The sequence below is a fragment of the Schistocerca serialis genome, chromosome 8 (genome assembly GCF_023864345.2).
Source record: "Schistocerca serialis cubense isolate TAMUIC-IGC-003099 chromosome 8, iqSchSeri2.2, whole genome shotgun sequence".
NCBI lineage: Eukaryota > Metazoa > Arthropoda > Insecta > Orthoptera > Acrididae > Schistocerca > Schistocerca serialis.
In genome coordinates this window covers 482,857,532-482,878,366 of record NC_064645.1, presented here as the reverse complement: position 1 = coordinate 482,878,366, position 20,835 = coordinate 482,857,532, and the positions used below count along the sequence as shown (strand labels likewise).

The following is a 20,835-nucleotide window of genomic DNA, read 5'->3' as shown; positions in this document are numbered from 1 at the left end:
AATGTGAAGGCTGATTTGAGGAGCATAGGTATTGAAGGTGAATGGGAGGAAATAGCTCAAGACAGGGACAGTTGGCGAAAATACGTTGCTGCGGTAATGGACTCTCGAGTCCAGTATGACCAGTGAGTAAGTAAGTAAGTATTAGAGTTAGGCACTATTTACATTCTTGAGTCTGAGTCTTCAGATAAATTGTAGGAGTGACAAATGAAATATTCTTTCCCACTATGTTTAAATTTTTGGGGATTTTCAATTTCCTGCCAGATGTCTACTGGCAACTGTTTATAGACTTTTGCACCAGAATATAAAACATCATTCTGAAACCTAGAGAGGCATGCATAATCTATGAGGAAATTATTTCAACTTCTAAATAATGTAGGGGTGGAGAAGACCACCACTCACTGATAGCACTTGATTCATCAACAGCCAGACACAAGAGAGAATGAAAACTTCACTAGCTTTTGGAAGAAATCCTGCGCTGATCTAAAGTACATAATGAGACTGTGTCTAGGCAATGTGGTGGCCAAATCATTCACTCAAATCGCCTAATATGTTCTTCAAACAAATCACGACATACTGTGGCCTGGTGACAAGGCACATTGCCATCCATAAAAATTCCCCGGGAATACGAAGTCCATGAATGTCTGCAAATGGTCTCTATGCAGCCAAACATAACCACTGCCAATCATGATCAGTTCAGTTGACCCAGAGGACTCAGTCCATTCTATGTAAACACAGCCCAGACTATTTTGAGGCGCAATCGGCTTCCATAGTGCCTTGTTGTCAACTTAGGTTCACAGCTTCATGGGGTCTGCACCACACCTGAACCCTACCATCAGATCTGAACAACTGAAATCAGTACTCATCACGTCACAGTTTTCCAGTCATTTAGAGTCCAGCCAATATGGTCCCAAGCCCAGGAGGGGCACTGCAGGTGATGATGTGCTGTTAGCGAAGGCACTTGTGTTGTTCATCTGCTGCCACAGTCCACTAATGTCACATTTCAACCCACTGTCGTAATGGATATCATTGCATACGTCAACATCGACTTCTGTCATTATTTCATACAGTGTTGCTTGTCTGTTAGCACTGACAAGTCTCAGTCAAGTGAAGGCCGTCGGCCACTGCATTGTCCATGGTGAGGGATAATGTCTGAAGTCTGGTATTCTTGGCATGCTCTTGACACTGTGTATCATAGAATACTGGATTCCCTAAAGATTTCTGAAATGGTATGTCCCATGTATCTAGCTCCAACTACCATTCCGCATTCAAAGTCAGTTAATTCCCATCGTCAGCTGTAATCATGTCAAAAATCTTTTCACATGAATTACCTGAGTACAAATGATAGCTCCACCAATACGCTTCCCTTTTACACCATGTCAAAGCAATACTACTACCACCTGTATAAGTGAATATTGTTATCACAAGACTTTTGTCACCTCAGTGTACATACAGGGTGTTACAAAAAGATACGGTCAAACTTTCAGGGAACATTCCTCACACACAAATAAAGAAAAGATGTTATGTGGACATGTGTCCGGAAACGCTTAATTTCCATGTTAGAGCTCATTTTAGTTTCGTCAGTATGTACTGTACTTCCTCGATTCACCGCCATGATTTCATACGGGATACTCTACCTGTGCTGCTAGAACATGTGCCTTTACAAGTACAACACAGCATGTGATTCATGCACGATGGAGCTCCTGCACATTTCAGTCGAAGTGTTCGTACGCTTCTCAACAACAGATTCGGTGACCGATGGATTGGTAGAGGCGGACCAATTCCATGGCCTCCACGCTCTCCTGACCTCAACCCTCTTGACTTTCATTTATGGGGGCATTTGAAAGCTCTTGTCTACACAACCCCGGTACCAAATGTAGAGACTCTTCGTGCTCGTATTGGGGACGGCTGTGACACAATACGCCATTCTCCAGGACTGCATCAGGGCATCAGGGATTCCATCTAACGGAGAGTGGATGCATGTATCCTCGCTAATGGAGGACATTTTGAACATTTCCTGTAACAAAGTGTTTGAAGTCACGCTGGTACGTTCTGTTGCTGTGTGTTTCCATTCCATGATTAATGTGATTTGAAGAGAAGTAATAAAATGAGCTATAACATGGAAAGTAAGTGTTTCCGGACACATGTCCACATAACATATTTTCTTTCTTTGTATGTGAGGAATGTTTCCTGAAAGTTTGGCTGTACCTTTTTGTAACACCCTGCAGATAGGCGTTATCACTGACACATCATTTGCTCCCATAATCCAGATCACTCATTCTCTACTAACCCACACCCTCATCTACATCTACAACTACATACATGCTCCGCAAGCCACCTGACGGTGTGTGGCGGAGGGTACTTTGAATACCTCTATCGGTTCTCCCTTCTATCCCAGTCTCATATTGTTCGTGGAAAGAAAGATTGTTGGTATGCCTCTGTGTAGGCTCTAATCTCTCTGATTTTATCCTCATGGTCTCTTTGCAAGATATACGTAGGAGGGAGCAATATACTGCTTGACTCCTCGCTGAAGGTATGTTCTCGAAACTTCAACAAAAGCCCGCACCGAGCTACTAAGCATCTCTCTTGCAGAGTCTTCCACTGCAGTTTATCCATCATCTCCGTAACGCTTTCACGATTACTAAATGATCCTGTAAAGAAGTGTGCTGCTCTCCATTGGATCTTCTCTATCTCTTCTATCAACCCTATCTGGTACAGATCCCACACCGGTGAGCAGTATTCAAGCAGTGGGCGCACAAGTGTACTGTAACATACTTCCTTTGTTTTTGGATTGCATTTCCTTAGGATTCTCCCAATGAATCTCAGTCTGGCATCTGCTTTACCGACGATTAATTTTATATGGTCATTCCATTTTAAATAACTCCTAATGCCTACTCCCAGATAATTTATGGAATTAACTGCTTCCAGTTGCTGACCTGCTATATTGTAGCTAAATGATAAAGGATCTTTCTTTCTATGTATTTGCAGCACATTACACTTGTCTACATTGAGATTCAATTGCCATTCCCTGCACCATGCACCAATTCGTTGCAGATCCTCCTGCATTTCAGTACAATTTTCCATTGTTACAACCTCTCGATATACTACAGCATCATCCGCAAAAAGCCTCAGTGAACTTCCGATGTTATCCACAAGGTCATTTATGTATATTGTGAATAGCAACGGTGCTATGACACTCCCCTGCGGCACACCTGAAATCACTCTTACTTCGGAAGACTTCTCTCTGTTGTCTAGGAACTCTTCAATCCAACCACACAATTGGTCTCATAGTCCACATGCTCTTATTTTGTTCATTGAACGACTGTTAGGGAACTGTATCAAACGCCTTGCAGAAGTCAAGAAACACGGCATCTACCTGGAAACCCGTGTCTATGGCCCTCTGAGTCTCGTGGACGAATATCGCGAGCTGGGTTTCACACGATTGTCTTTTTCGAAACCCATGCTGATTCCTACAGAGTAGATTTCTAGTCTCCAGAAAAGTCATTATACTCTAACATAATACGTGTTCCTAAATTCTGCAACTGATTGATGTTAGAGATATAGGTCTATAGTTCTGCACATCTGTTTGAAGCCCCTTCTTGAAAACGGGGATGACCTGTGACCTTTTCCAGTCCTTTGGAACGCTATGCTCTTCTAGAGAGCTACTGTACAGTTTCCCCTTTTTCTGTCCTGTGACCCCATCTCTGTCCACACCTCCCCGTCATCTTCATCAGGCTTCACTGCTCACTGGCTCCAGTACTGGTATGTCACATGCCAAGCCCGTGCACCTGCCACCCCACTCCCACTTATTCCTATCCAGCAACCTGTTGTCTCAGTCTCAGCCATTAGTTATTTGTCCCCAACCTTTCCTCCTGCTTCCTGCCTCTCTCCCACCCAATGCATGCCCCAAGCAGTCCAATAACTAGCAAAGTTTTCACTTTCTTTTGTGTGTACCTGTCAATGGCTCAATGCTTCTCCCTCCTGTTGAGGACTCAACACTTCTCCCAATTGGTGAGAAAATATTTGCATTCTGCCAGGACTTTCTTTACATATTTATTTCCACTTCTAGTACTGTTGTTGTCAACTGCTGAAGTCATCATCTTGATAAAAGAATTGTTCGAATTATCTATGTAACATGTAACTAACTGAATTCACTCTTGTTATTAACCACAAATACTATTACGGAGCACATTTATTGGCATATTTGCATATAGGTGTAAGAATCTTTAGGTTCCTGAAGAAGCTTCTGCAAGATGTTCAGCTATTAACTTAACACAATATTCTTATAATTGTCAACAAGAGTTCTGTTATTATTTTAGAAACAGTTTCGATAACTCTGGTGAGTATCCCATCACATGCTTAACAATAATGAATTTTTTCAAGTGAATTTGTAGACTTACTTTAGAGTATACAATTGATGTTTAGTTATCTGAAGCAACTGATTTGTCTGTCAGACATTAGACCACAATAGAGACAGTGTACACAAAAGAAAAGCATGTGGAAACCATGTCAGCACTATAGCAGATTGCAAACATGCTGTTGTTTGGGGTTAGTATTCTGTAAACAACCGAGACATCAGAAACAGAACACTGGATCACTGTGGTTGGCACTGAATGGTGAAAGCATTAGTTGAACATTATAACACTGCACCAAGGAGATTACCTAACATATGAATTCAATCAGATGTCAAAGATTCAGTCACATAAATGAAATGTCTAGGGTTTATTGTTGAGGGTACATGAGCTAAATGAGCACATACATCTGACTGTAGGAGAAGTAAATGGCAGATTCCAGTTCCACGCTAACATTTTTGGGAGGACAATGAGCCCATTAAAAAAAATGAAATTAACAAATGAGTTATTGGTGCATCCTTTCCTTGGCATTATCTGTTGAAATTTTGAAAATCATTACCATACAACATGAATAATTAGCATTTTTTGTCCCAATGCTTTTCAGTGAAGTCCTCTTGCTTCCAGTAAAAAATGTTGATCTGACACAGAACACCACAATTTATATTTTGTAACAATGTTATGAAAAAGTAAGTTCCTACTCACCATATTAGCTGATGAGTCACAGATAGGCACAACAAGAAGATTGTCACAAATAAGCTTTCAGCCAACAGGGCCTTTGTCAAAAATAGACAAAACACACACACACACACACACACACACAACACACACACACACACACACACACACACACACACACACACTTGTCATTTTGTGTGTGTGTGTGTGTGTTGTCTATTTTTTACAAAGGCCCTGTTGGCTCAAAGCTGATTTGTAACAGTCTTTTTGTTGTGCCTATCTGTGGCTCGGCATCTCTGCTATATGGTGAGAAGCAACTTTCCTTTTCATAATATTATTACATTCCATCCTGAATTTTCCGTTGTTTGACAGTTATAGTAAAGAAAAGAAATATGGAAACTTTTTGGATGCCAGACATGCCTTGTAGTAAATTGTGATAAGATAAAACACACTATTTTTTTGTTAATGGATAAACACAAAATTATGTGGGACAACCATTTAGTGGAACGGATCTTGCTACTTTTGAATATCCTATGCATAAATGAAAATCACTGTACAGAAAATTACCTCCCATATGAAACTTGAACCACATAAAAGGAGAAAATTTCTATCTGCCAATGGCAGCAACAGCAACATGCACAACAGACATATGCATAAAAAAGTGTATTTGTTTTCTATTTAATCCCTATTTGGTCTCATTTTTACAAAGCCTTTCATCCATTTTGCCAGGTGGAGGAGCTTCTAGTTGCAAAAGGTTATGTAAATAGCTCTACTAAAATGCTGCTTTTTTATTTATTTGCTGCCAATCAGCAAGAACATATTTTCTAATATTTCATAAATTAAAATCTGAGAAAAAGATCAACTACCTGGAGCATGAATTTATACTCAGCTGAATTATTTTATTATTTTGCCCAACATGTTCTTCACCTCCAACCCTGGGCATCTGAAACTGTCATTATCAATTTTATTTGATAGTAGCCACAGTTGCATAAAAATATATTCAGTCTCACGACCAATCTAGGCCCCAAGGCCATTACCAAGTGGTCAATTACTTACTACAACAGGAGTCTGCCCAATGTAATCAAGATAATCAGAAAAGAGATAGTTCTAAAGTAAACATACACACCCCTTACAGATTATGCCTTACGTCGGTTCCGATTGTCCAACTGCTCCCTACAAGGCAGTACAAGGAATGGTCTACGATCTAAGATTACGGACACACGATCCGTATGTCACCAATTCCAATGGAATTGTTTCTTTATTCAAGCAGCTCCTCATTTGGTCTCTCAAGGCTGAGTGGATCCCATTCAAGACCTCCCTAGCTCAGAAAAAAATCTGAGGAGCAACAGGGAATCAAACTGATCCTTCTGCACCAAAGGCAGCAAAGGTGACCACTTGGCTTTGAGGACAATTCTATAGAATATAATTTGTATATTAAATATGACACATGAACAACTGATGTTCAGAACATGCTCAGTGTGTTTGTAGAAATGACATAACAAATATGGTAAAATTTTGAGCTCTCAGAGCAGATGTTTTGACCTCACCTGTTTTTTTCACATAAATATACAGCGGTAAGCTGCTAATGACATATATTTATTTAATGTTACTTGCACAAAATATTTCTGAAATAGAGCTTCACCATCAATGCTCCCATTATTATTTTAAATAAAGTTTAATTTTCCACACTGTATATAGTTTAAGTGAATCATGCAGTTGACAGAGTAATAAAAATTACAGCTTCATATGGATGCATCTGGCAGGTGGCATATGAGTACAAAAATTCAACAGGAATCAGGGTACATCAGTCTGTAATATATCATTCCTGGCTGTGTACATGGCCTTGTCCTCTGGCTGTTGTGGATGCCAGATCCAGCTTCTGATATCTGGAAGAAGGGGGCTTTGTTCACTCTTGAAAGGATAGCCTGATTCCTGTGTAGCACTTCTAAATGGGTTGTCATTAGGACCTACTATCCTAGCTCAAGGGCTATGGGCTTTCCTTGATGGAAGGCATTTTTCTTTTGAAAAGTCTGGGCAGGAAGCCACATTCTGTTGAGGAACACTACTAACAGAAACAGGAAATTGCCAATGAAAATGCCTGCATTTTGTTCCTGAGATTAATTGGTGAAAAGAGCTAAATGTTAAATCTACATTTACATCTACATCTACATCTATACTCCTCAAGCCATCATATAGTGCATGCCAGATGGTACCCCACACCACTACTAGTCATTTCCTTTCCTGCTCCAATCTCAAATATAGCATGGGAAAAACGACTGCCTGTATGCCTCTTTATGAGCCCTAATTTTTAGTATCTTATCTTTGTCATCCTCACACAAAATGTGTGTTGGCAGTAGCATCGTTCTGCAGTCAGTTTCAAATGCTGCTTATACAATTTTTTCAATAATGCTCCTTGAAAAGAACATTGCCTTCCCTCCATGGATTTCCATTTCAGTTTCCGAAGCATCCCCGTAATACTTACATGCTGTTCAAACCTACGGTAACAAATCTAGCACTACACCTCTGAATTGCTTTGATGTCTTCCCTTAACCCAATCTGGTGTGGATACCAAATACCAAACACTTGAGCAGTACTCAAGAACAGGTCACACTAGCATCCTATATGCTGTCTCCTTTACAGATCAACCACACTTTCCTACATGCTCCCAATATATCGAAGTTGACCATTTGCTTTCCCCCCACAATCCTCACATTCCATTTCATATCTCTTTGAAACATTACGTCCAGACATTTAAATGACTTTGTGCCGAAGCAAGCAAGGATATTTTTACTTCCCCTCTTGATTTACCATCTGCCTCCTTCAATTCATTTTTTTTTTCACTTTTAACTAATTACCATTAACATATGTGAGTGTAATCTGAATTTTCATGAAAGAGAAAGGTTGGCCTTCAGTTTTAAGGAATATAACAGAAGATCTAATTTTGTGCTTAGTTTTATGTATGTAACTGATTTTCTACTTCATTTCAACTATTCCTAGTTAGTATCTTTTGTTTTGATGTGAAATCAGTAATTGCTTCATAACTTAAATTCTATTGTTGACATATAAACAAATTAACACATTTGGAGGAACAACTAATAGTATTTCTACAGGATTTATTTGGATCTATTCGAAAACATGTTAGCAAAGCCGGCCCTTAATTAATTCCAAAGTAATTAACAGTTTTGTCAAAGGTATTGTTTGTGTAACGATATTTGTTAATTTCATGATTCAAGCAAATAATCTGGCCTAACTCTTGTAATAGAAGAAACTGTTAAAAAGAACCAATCTTTCAATGCATTCAGTTTATTTAATGAGTTAAGTTTTAATTGTAATTTCTGTAAATTAAACTTCGAACAATGTGAACTTTCAGCACCTATTATTGTGAGGATATACAAGGGCCCAATTTTAGTCCCGAGACAGTCAGTCCACGGCCAAGTTTCAGATGAGAAACCTGTGTTGGTTAGAACAACAACAATGCTTCAACTTAACTGTGAAATAAGTGTTACTCAGTTACGCCATTTGTTTAAACAATGACAGTGTCTGCTCTATACGTACCTTTCTATTCTTCAATAACTGTGAACTTTGTGGTTATGTTTTTACTGCACATAGATGTTCAACAGTAAACTATTGTAGCAGTATGTGGATGTTTGCCTGCAACCTGTTAATGAGGCTTATAGAAAGTTAAACAATAGTGCACTGGCCATATCAAATGTGTATTTGGGGGGGGGGTTGAAAAAAGTGAAAGTAAACAACTGTGAAATGCAAATGTGTACCTGTCAGCTACATCATTTACAGTAGACATTACTGCACTCCCACCCCCTATTTTTTCAGCCAGTACACCAACAGTGAGGACTACAAACAAAGAAATAAAGCATAGAACATCGTCACAACGTGACTGTGTCACACAGGACACTGTATCCAAACATTGCAGATTAGTTTTTCCTCTCATCTTCATTAACTTATTATTTTCTGTATTCAGAGCTAGCTGCCATTCATCACACCAACTAACCGAGCGAGGTGGCGCAGTGGTTAGCACACTGGACTCGCATTCGGGAGGACGACGGTTCAATCCCGTCTCCGGCCATCCAGATTTAGGTTTTCCGTGATTTCCCTAAATCGTTTCAGGCAAATGCCGGGATGGTTCCTTTGAAAGGGCACGGCCGATTTCCTTCCCAATCCTTCCCTAACCCGAGCTTGCGCTCCGTCTCTAATGACCTCGTTGTCGACGGGACGTTAAACATTAACCACCACCACCACCATCACACCAACTACAAAATTTGCCTTCACCATCCTGTATCCACCTACAGTCACTCAAGTTCTACATCTTCCCATTCACCGCAGCATCATCAGCAAACAACTGCAGATTGCAGCCCATTCTATCTACCAAATCACTAATGTACATTCATGTTCAGAATAAAACAGAACACCTTGAATGATTAGAGATAGGATGTTCATATTTGCAGGATATGTACAATATTCACAGGACATTTATATTAGCATGTTCTGCACAAATGATTAGCATTTCAGTCACCTTGGTTCAGAATGTGTCCTGTTGCCTAGTAGGCACAGGGTCTGCCATGGGCTCTGATAACTTGGTCCATACATGTTGGCATCAAAGCATATAAGGCCTGAATGGTGTCCTGTGTTATAGCTACCAACTGCATTCACCTGGTTCAAAGTTCATCTGTGATTGTTGGCACTGGGTCACTGTGCTGCACCTGTCATTTCACCATATCCCACATATTCTCAATAGGCAACAAGTCTGGTGTTCTGGCAGGCTAGGGCAAAAGGCTGACATCCTGTGATACCAAGAGGAACATGTCCATGCAGCAACTTGTAGTTGTGCATTGTCTTGCTGAAAATTGGTGTCTGGAGTGTTGTGCAGAAAGGATATGGCTACAGGTCGCAGAACATCATTCACATAGGTCAGACTGGTCACACTGTCCTGAACAAACACCAGCTGTGATTTATGGCTGTACCCAATAGCACCCCACACCTAAGGCGTTGAGCTGGTGCTGTATGTCTTGTGTGAATGCAGTCACTGTGATGCTGTTCCTTCTGCCTGCAACAATCCAAAAGGCAGGCACCATTTTCAAAGAAACAGAACCTGCATTCATCCAAAAACACTATTTGATCCCATTCCTGACCCCAGTGATGTCGTTCCATACACCATTGCTGCCTGGCATATTTCTCACATTTGTCAAACATAGGCAGAGAAGTGGATGATGCACACACAACCCATGCCAAAATAAATGGCGACGGACTGTCACCCATGATAGTGTACGATGTGTTACATTGTTCCATTATTACACCACAGTCAAGGAGGATGCAGATCTGTCCTGCAGTGTCCTTCAGATGAGGTGTCAATCTTCTCGGGTGGTGGTCTGGATGGTGCAACCTGACCCATCTCATCATGTACTATGGCCTACCGCGAAGCATTCTGCACACATTCACTGCACTGCCCGATCACTTCATCCCACATGAGCGGCAATTTCCCAGATGGATGCATCACATTCTCTCGTGCCAATAATGTGCCCTCCCTCAAACTCACTGATTTGCCAGTACAGTTCGCACATACATCTACGAGGCATCCTGCGCGTCTGCTCAAGTCACACTAATTGATTACCTTTGGTTTGCAGTGACAAAGAGAGCTGCATGCACATTTTACCAGTAGCTGGTGCTGCACCACGATATCTATGTTGACCTTGAACTCATGGGCTCACTTGGTTCAAATGCTAATCATTTCCACAGAACATACTAATGTCCATGTCTTGTAAATATGAAAGTCCCATTTATAGTCACTCAAGGTGTTCGGTTTTTTTCTGAACGTGAGTGTATTTAGACAATAACATCAGTCCTATCATATTTCCCTGGGGAACTCCTGATGATATTCTTGCCTCTCATTAACACTCACCATTGAAGACAACATACTGGGTTCTATTTCTTAAGAAGTCTTCAAGCCACTCACATATCTGGGACCCTATTCCGTATCCTCATACCTCTGTTACCAGTCTGCAGTTGGGCATCATGTCAAATGATTTTCAGAAATGTAGAAATACGGAACTGTCTGTTGCCCTTCATCCATGCTTTGCAGTATATCATGTGACAAAAGGGCAAGCTGAGTTTCATGGTAGTGTTGCTTTCTAAAGCTGACTGATGTTGACATGTCAGTCTGGAGCTCACAAAACCTGGGGCCGGCCAGCAGCCCATGCTGGTGTAGGAGGCAATTCATGGGCCTTATGGGTGGAGGTTATGTTTTAAGAGAGTTCTTCATTAGAGGCCTGCATCTGAAATTTATGCTTGCTCGAATTGCCCTGTGCCTGTAGTTCTGCTTAAGTCTGGCAGATGTCAATATAGCCACTTTGGCCATTGGCTGTGACTTCATTTCATGCTCAAATTGTCCAGATGTCTGCTACAGTTACCCAAGCGCTGCAAGCTACCCGCTGTAGGATCATGGCGCATGAACATGAGATGAAGCAGATTGTGAAAGTAACACTTCAGTGCAAAAGACAATGATTGTAACAATGGTTGGGAGAGCTTTTTATTAGTTACCGATAAGGATGTTGGCTACATGCACTATGGCAAATACCAGGTGATCAAAAAGTCAGTATAAATTTGAAAACTGAATAAATCATGGAATAATGTAGATAGAGAGGTACAAATTGACTCACATGCTTGGAATGACATGGGGTTTTATTAGAACCAAAAAAATACAAAAGTTCAAAAAATGTCTAACGAATGGTGCTTCATCTGATCAGAATAGCAATAATTAGCATAAGAAAGTAACACAAAGCAAAGATGATGTTCTTTACAGGAAATGCTCAAGATGTCACCATCATTCCTCAACAATAGCTGTAGTCGAGGAATAATGTTGTGAACAGCACTGTAAAGCATGTCCGGAGTTATGGTGAGGCATTGGCGTCAGATGTTGTCTTTCAGCATCCCTTGAGATGTCGGTCGATCACGATACACTTGCGAACTCAGGTAACCCCAAAGCCAATAATTGCACAGACTGAGGTCTGGGGACCTGGGAGGCCTAACATGACAAAAGTGGCAGCTGAGCACACGATCATCACCAAACGAAGTGCGCAAGAGATCTTTCACACGTCTAGCAATATGGGATGGAGCTCCATCCTACATAAACATTGTATGTTCCAGCAGGTGTTTATCAGCCAGGCTGGGGATGTGCGATTCTTAACATATCAGTGTACCTCTCACCCGTCATGGTAGCAGTTACAAAACCAGAATCACGCATTTCCGCAAAGAAAAAAGGCCCAATAACGGTTTTTTTTTTTTCTGATAGAATCCCATGTCATTCCAAGCATGTGTGTCAATTTTTACCTCTTTATCTACATTATTCTGTGGTTTATTAAGTTTTCAAATTTATACTGACTTTTTGATCACCCGGTACTCTGCTCTCTTGCCTCACAGATCTTCCACCGCACACCTGAAGGCACATGTGTGCAGAACACGACAAAGTGTAAGTTCTGAAGCATTACTAGTTTGAGTGAAAGCTGAAGTAACTAAAAAGGTGTGCAGAAATGTCCATTTACAGTAATATTAGGTGTAGGATTTTGTGCTTTATTTCAGAAGCTTGTAAGCATCAGTCCAGAATTGGGACATACCGACATCTCTAACACTTGTCCTCATGCTACAACAGTAGCAAGAAACACTGAAAGACAAGCTGATGAAATACAGGCAAGTATGATACACAGCTTTATCCAGGTCATGGGTGTGAATGCATGTGGATGTATAGCAGATATACGGACTGATACGTATTGGAAAATGTGTTATTTATCTATTACTGGGAATTTCATTTTTCAAAATTAGGCACTGTGAAATACTGTACTGGTGACAATTCACTTTTATGAGAAAAGAAAAATCTGGAGAATCTATTTTGATCTACATTGGGGAAACATTATTCACAGTGCTAGGAATAAATCACCAGCACTTCTGTGAGGTTTCATTGTCACTGACCAAGATGCTAATATATGCAAGGCATTGCAATCCTTTCAGCATTATACATGCATTACACACATTTTGAACACAGTCCTGAAATGCATGTTTAATAATGATTATTTGATAAATACACTGCAAAATAACTCATGGCATTTTTAGAGCCACTGAAAGTTACAATGAGGAGTGCTGGAAGGCGAGAAGTTCCCAACAGTTCATTATTATTATTATTATTATTATTATTATTATTATTATTATTATTTCTTTCCTTTCTCAGACGTTATGTCTGGTTAAAAATGGAAAGTGACGTGGACTTTGATCAAGCATGACTTCCTTTTAACTGTACCGTAAATGTTACATTGCATTTAGGAACTTTGAGGTAACTGAAAATGTATCAATAATTACAGATTTCTGTAGTTGTATATATACGTTTGGATATAGCTGTATTGTGTTGTACTGGTGGATATTGTGTGGTATGACTCCTGTGGTTGATAGTATAATTGGTATAATGTCAACTTTATCCTGATGCCACATGTCCTTCCTTGGCTTCCTCAGCCAGCTGGATGTATTTTTCAATTTTTTCTCCTGTTTTCTTCTGTATATTTGTTGTATTTGGTATGGATATTTCGATTAGTTGTGTTAATTTCTTCTTTTTATTGGTGAGTATGATGTCAGGTTTGTTATGTGGTGTTGTTTTATCTGTTATAATGGTTCTGTTCCAGTATAATTTGTATTCATCATTCTCCAGTACATTTTGTGGTGCGTACTTGTATGTGGGAACGTGTTGGTTTATAAGTTTAGTTGTAAGGCAAGCTGTTGATGTATTATTTTTGCTACATTGTCATGTCTTCTGGGGTATTTTGTATTTGCTAGTATTGTACATCCACTTGTGATGTGATCTACTGTTTCTATTTGTTGTTTGCAAAGTCTGCATTTATCTGTTGTGGTATTGGGATCTTTAATAATATGCTTGCTGTAATATCTGGTGTTTATTGTTTGATCCTGTATTGCAATCATGAATCCTTCCATCTCACTGTATGTATTGCCTCTTCTTAGCCATGTGTTGGATGTGTCTTGATCGATGTGTGGCTGTTAGATGATACAGGTGCTTGCCATGTAGTGTTTATTATTATTATTATTATTATTATATGTGCACAAACTAAAAACTCATTGTAATACAGGGCACAGGGATTGAAGACACAGGGGTATGTTTAATTTAATGTAGATCAAGTTTTCTGGTTTAATACATGCTGTGTGACCAGCGACAAAGACTGCACTCAACTGCAAAATATCAGATTCAGTGGGACTGTTATTTTGGCAGTACAGTACAACTGTCATATTATCATCCAATAACGAAAAAATTGCTGTCTGTGTCTCACAGGTGAGAAAGTTAAAATTCGGATGTTGCTCTTCTGTGGTTGCCCTTCCAATTATTGGAACTGATGTCTGGTTCTAATAGAGATTATACATTAAATACAGTCATTAAATATGTGATGAAATAGAACAAAATTATAACATGGCCGCAGCATCTAACTTTGTTTATGTGATATATGTAAACATTTATTTAGAGTCATTGAGAGAATGCCAGCTGCACTCAGCATCCAAAAAGATGAAGTCTCTTTTTCAGAATAACTAGACTGTGGCCTATGTCATACTCAATCTATCAATGATGTTGACTTGTATTTAACCTGAATGGATACTGCTGATCTGCTTGAGAGGTGAAAGCACAACCATAGTCTCTTCCCCAAGCTATCAAATTTGGAAAAAGGAATGTTTTGATTTCCAGTAAAAGAAATTTCAGTACAGCAGGGAACCTTATATTGGATGTATGAAGCAAACTTGATCCAGACAATCCAATTCAGTGTAATTACACCAACAGGGAATAATTTTGAGACAATTTTGTTCCTGTTAGATTTCTAATTTCTTAGACTGTCAAGATCAGGTATGTACACTTGAATCAATAATGCAGATGGTGTTTTTTAAAACACCAATGTGATTTTTTCATTGCAAGAGTGACCATCATTACAAAAGTTGGTAGTTACATAGTTTTTCTGTGAAATTCAAACCGTTTCCAAATTTTTGTTATTTGATAAATCAGGCTATTTTCTCTTGTGGATCACATTGATGTCACGATTAGGCACTACCATCTATGAATTTACATCAGCAGCATAACCAAACTGATCTGACAGTAGTTCCATCAGCTGGTGGGAGTATGTCAGCACCAGCCTACAGACACACAGAGTTATGACTAAAACACTCACAACAGCAGCATAGAGAATGCACTGGACCAGGCAACCTCTACCCTTTCCACAGCCCATCTGCTTCAATCACAGCCCATCTGCTTCAACCATATGTACTTTGGGAAGTCACATACAATTGGCTGGAGTGAGTAAAATGCCCTATTTGCAGACCTCTATTGCATGTATGAAATCAGAAATGAATGACCGTCAGTGAGCAATAAAGTTGTTCTGCCAGTAAGAGTTCACAAGTGCATTCCCATGTGCAACATAGAATTCTGCCCTATATTCCGGTTTGGTAAGTGCTGCGGTTTGGTGACAGTGTTCAACTTGGTACGAAGAGGCTTCACAGCAATGGGTGGAGTCACCAGCTGGCAGGATGCCAGTGTTCAGTGAACAAGGAGGGCTTAGTGAGGTGCAGTTAAAGCCAATCCAGTCCTTTTATTCTGGTGGCAACTTGAAATGTAATGATTTTGCCTGTCTTTTCCCATTTTGGTGTTGAACTATTATGCTGTGTTGCTTTTGAAGGCAATTATCACTAGCAGTTGCTGGAAACCATCTGGAAACAGTGTATAAATTGTCAGCAGTGTACATTTTCTAGTTTAGTGATCAGCTCTCAGAATCTTTCTGAAAGTAGGTAGATTGCTGCAAGGTCTTCTATCACTGGTTTGGAAGTAGTGACAATTTCAGTCCTGTCTCCTCCCAAGTCAAAACACAGGTGGTGACCCTTATCTACATTGATTTAGTAATGGAGATGATTAATCTGGGTCCATCAATAAATGTTTTTGAATAAATCTGCAAAACAAAGCATCAGGTAATCTATCTACTGTCCCACACATTATTAAGAGTGTGCAGACTCTGACAACAGGGGACTTCACACTGTGTCACACAAGCACTGAAGCTTCAAGTGAGAGACAGAAGGAACATTTCAAGTCCTCCACCACAGTCAACAGCTCCTTTCTATAACTAAATGAAAAAGAAGCTCTGATTGTGAAAGCTTGTGATTTCATCACGTTTTGTAGGTACAAGGTGTTTGTTTTAAATTGGAACAATTAAACATCTCAAAAAATATGCATTGCACAAAAATAATGTTCCAGACAAAGATTTAATATTTTCATAGGAGACTTCTGACTATGCTGAAACTGGCCTCTCCCTAATCCACCCCAAGGGAGGGTCAACTTCTTATTTTCACATGGCAACTTTCCTTCTTTTTATTGCAGATTCGAATTATACACCAAAAAATATCTACAGTTTATCTGAAACAATTTTTTTTCCATTTGTGGCAGACTGCACTGCAATCAGCGTGAGAGTTATGGCAGTTGAACGGAAGAACACACCAAAATCAGTCGCCCTTATGGTTAGATTTAAGGGAACTCACTGAAATCAAGCAACCTGGTGGTGTATAGACTCACCCAAATCAGCCCCAAAGGGAACTGTACAGTATGTTTAAAAGAAGCTTATTTGCCAGACTTTTAAATGCCTAAACATAGAAGTTTTCTTGCAATCAAATTTTTAGAACTAAATTAAAATTTTAACGATAATATCAACTATTTAGTACAAAAAAGTTTACATTTTTACTGAAAATGTAATGTCATATCAAATGACTCAGTTCTTAACTGCAAAAACCGCAAAAAATTGAACTTTGTCAGTTACGGCATCATCTACCACTAAAGAAAAAAAAATGCTTATGGTAAACTAAAGGTATTTTTGGCATATAATCTGAATTTGTGACCAAACTTGGGGATTCCCAGCCAAAAATAATAAGCTGATTACCCATGAACAGTGGGTGGGATGGAACAGTTTTAGCAAATATAGAAGTCTCCCTTGAAAATATATCATACAATATGTTTTTTTTTTTTTTTTTTAATATTTAGTTTTTCCAAGATAAAACAAACACCCTCTATATGCAATGTGTTTACCATCTGCGGATGCTTATGGTATGAACTATCAGTTTTGACCGTCCTTTTCTGATTTTTCACAACAACTATTGCTTTTTCATCCTGATTAGGTGATTTCACTTACCTCTAATGTGTAACTTTGTCTCATGAAGCAGGGAAGACACTGCATTGCTAGAAAACAAAACATAATCCACTATTAAAAAGATCAAGAATATGCAAAGATTATTCTTAAATGTCAAACTATGGAAACTCCATGTTGGAATATCAATAATATTAGGAAAGGAATACTTGCTACTCACCATAAAGATGACTAGTTGAGTTGCCGACAAGCACAACGAAAAGACTGTTATTTCAGCCAAAGCCTCCTTCAGAAAAGGAAAAAAACACACACACACACACACACACACACACACACACACACAAAATCACTGGCAACACAGACCGGAATGTGTAACGGCCTTTTCATTGTGGCTGACTGCAACTCAACATCCCATCTTTACAGTGAGTAGTAATCTATTCCTTTCCTAATATTGATATTTCAACCTGGAGTTGTCATCGATTGTTACACTAGTATAAATCTATCCTTTTCCTAATACTGTCGTTATTCCTAAATGTTAATGCCAGAAATTGTTCACATTACTACCTATTGTTGAAGTAATATTAATGAAGAGCCTTTTTATTTTCATCCCAACAGATATTTACTTTTCCTTCAGATTTTTGGGTTATTTTAAGTTGCAAAACTGCATTATTTACTTATTATGAGATCCAACAGAAAATGCATAACATAGGTCTATGTTCCTGTTACATATTTTTACATTCATTCTCAACCTATATTTTATATTTAATTTTGGGTAACAGCTCACTGAACAGAACTTCTCAAAATGCACATAAAGAAGACAGAACCTCACCAGCTTTTGGACAAATCCTTGTTTTATTACAGAGTTATTACAGAGAGGGAGATGGTGTCAAGTCCATAAATCCTGGATTGTCAACCAGTGGAGATAATGGAACAACAATTAAGGATCCTTGGCCCCCTCCTTCCTTGCCCCTTTTAGCATCTCTCAATGAATTTTAACAGTTTATTAATAAATGAGCGTATCACATCCCACCAATGGCTTAAAAATTTAAATGCTTTGAACGTTATGAGAGATTGTGCTATTTTGATTAATAACACTGGTCCTGTGTCCTATTAGGTGGGTGTTTATATCATCTTGTTCAATCCATGCACTGCACAAAGATAAACACATATTTAAAATAAAATAGAAGTATAACATTAGTAACATCAAATATTTAAACAGAACTTGGGCAAGGAATATACAGATAAAATTGTCAGCAGCTTGGTTTAAAATTGTGATATTATACATCTTCAGCACAATTACAACAAGGATTTTACTGACTAATTTAAGAACACATCAACAGTACTGGAAAAAGAGCTCTGCCAAAGAATTTGGAAGGAAGGAGACATGGTCATTAGAGAGGGATCACGAGCTCAAATTAGGTGGGGTAGGAGAGGAATTCAGGCATGTTGATTCGAAAGGCATCATCCACACATTTATTTACATTAATGACAACATTGTGAAAAGGATAGACGCTACTCACCATATAGCGGAGATGCCAACACACACACACACACACACACACACACACACACACACACACACACACACAAACAGTCTCTGGCTCCCAAAGCCAGACTGCAAGTAGCAGTAGAAGCAAACGAGGTGGTGGTGGTATGGGGGGGATTGGGGCAGGGAGGGGGAGGGATAGCAGGGTGAGGATGGAGGACGGTAAACTGCTGCTTGTGCGAGCATACAGGAATGAGCTGGGGAGAGGGTACAGCAGCTAGGTGCAGTTGGAAGCACCTAGACAGCACACACTTCCTCTCTAGTACCAGTGGGCAAGCCATCTACGCACTGCTCCTGTGATGGTGTTTGTGCATTTGTATGATGCTGACACTTAGTAAACATATGGCACACAATTACGAACACGCATACTGACTTAAAGGCAACTAACACCATTATTATTATTATTATTATTATCAAACACATTGAGTTTTCAATTGATTTGCCCTCATAGTAGCATCATCCTCGTTGTCTGCAAGCAGATCACTTGTAGAGATGTGTAGAATTGTACACAGAGTTTTTTTTAGCAATTCAACATTTTATAGTCCCTATTTATCAGTTTCCCATTTTAGACATTTGTATGAAAATGAACACAATGTTTTACAGAAGTTTAGTGAAAATTAGCTGAAACTAAATAATTTTACCACCTCAGTAAGAACACTGCTTACATTCTCTTCAAAATTCTCATTGCATCATTCATTACTCAATCACACCAATAGTAGTATCTGTAAAAATGGTGGATTTATGAGTTAGGTGTTCATAGCATGTTTGTTACTAACAAAAATAAGACAAAAGTGGGTCTAGAACCCTGCTTCTGCGATTTCGTATGAAGATGAAGCACATGAATGTAATCAGTACTATCAAGAATTATTTTCTTGTCTTTTGTCCTGAATGAAAAACTGAAGTTAGTATTCCTACTTTATCATGTATTCTTTCTTATTTAACCTTGTCAATTTTTGACAGAAGCAAAGACTTTTGTGATAGTAGGGGTGGCTCCAACCATCATCTGCTTCCTGTTCAAAGATTCCAACAATGAATGTTTACCTTGAATTTTTTGTCACTATGGACAGTGGCCTGCTGGAATGTTCAGTAAATCTACATAGCCCCAACATTAGCCATTTGACTGTCACTGCTTCATAGAAGCAAAGCTCCACATTCTAGTCCATGTGGGCCATCCAGAACTGACTGACTGCAGTTCATCCTCTGCCAATGGCGTCACTGAAGCGGTACAGAGAGGTGTGGGGTCAGCACACTGCACTCCTCGTCACTGTCAGCTTTCTAGACCTTGTAGCCGCTACTTCGCACTCAAGTAGCTCCTCAGCAGGCATCACAGAGCTGAGACTACTGCATGAAGACCCATTCCATATTTCTCTGTACACTACAGTCTTCAATTAGGCCCATATGCAATATATTAGATTTTCCAATTATTTGATAAATTAGTCACGAGAAGGTCCAGCAGTGACTAGTATCATATAATTTAACATCTTTTAGTCATTCACAATCAAATATTTGATACAAGTATCAGAGCAACTAAATACAGGACTGTCATTTTCTTTAAAAGTCTATAGTTGGAGAAGATTTATTTGGCAAGGGGTAACTACTTTATGCTGCATTGCACTTAAGTTTTCATATTTTGACATGCCACTGCAACAGGAAATCTACACTATGTTAGGGTTAGAAACAATCGGTTAAGGAGAGAGGTCATGAACATGCGTGTCATGCCCATTATGCTCTTAAAATTATTTCATCAGAGCACAGAAGTGCCAATGGAAGTTAAGCAACCCAATACATGTATAACTTACTCTTTGCAGTAAATGGAGACAGAGACCACCAACTTTACCACCTCTGTGAGCAGCACAACAGTCACTGTGTTATAGCTGTATGTACTAGTTGAACTTTGTGATGCTGTGACAAGTATCCCTACAACAAAGATAAAGTTGCTATCAGGAACAGTTTCATATTAAGGTAAAAAGAACAATATATCAAGAGAAGCCAAATGTTAAAGTCACCTGACAACTAAAGGACAATTTTCATGTATACAATATAGTATTACAAAGACCATTGGACAGCCATAATGCATTGGCATAGACTTCTGCAC

The 20,835-nt window shown here is 39.2% G+C and overlaps 1 protein-coding gene across 1 annotated transcript in view; it reads right to left on the bottom strand.

Annotated features, from left to right (window-relative positions):
* Window positions 1–20,835, bottom strand: part of LOC126416437 (UDP-galactose transporter senju) — a 74,655-nt gene that overhangs the window by 31,927 nt on the left and 21,893 nt on the right. The window contains exons 2-3 of the mRNA XM_050084160.1: window positions 20,540–20,657; window positions 17,240–17,286 (exon numbers count right to left, since the gene is read on the bottom strand). Of these exons, the coding sequence (XP_049940117.1) occupies window positions 17,240–17,286; window positions 20,540–20,657 (165 nt within the window). The remainder of the gene's footprint in view (window positions 1–17,239; window positions 17,287–20,539; window positions 20,658–20,835) is intronic.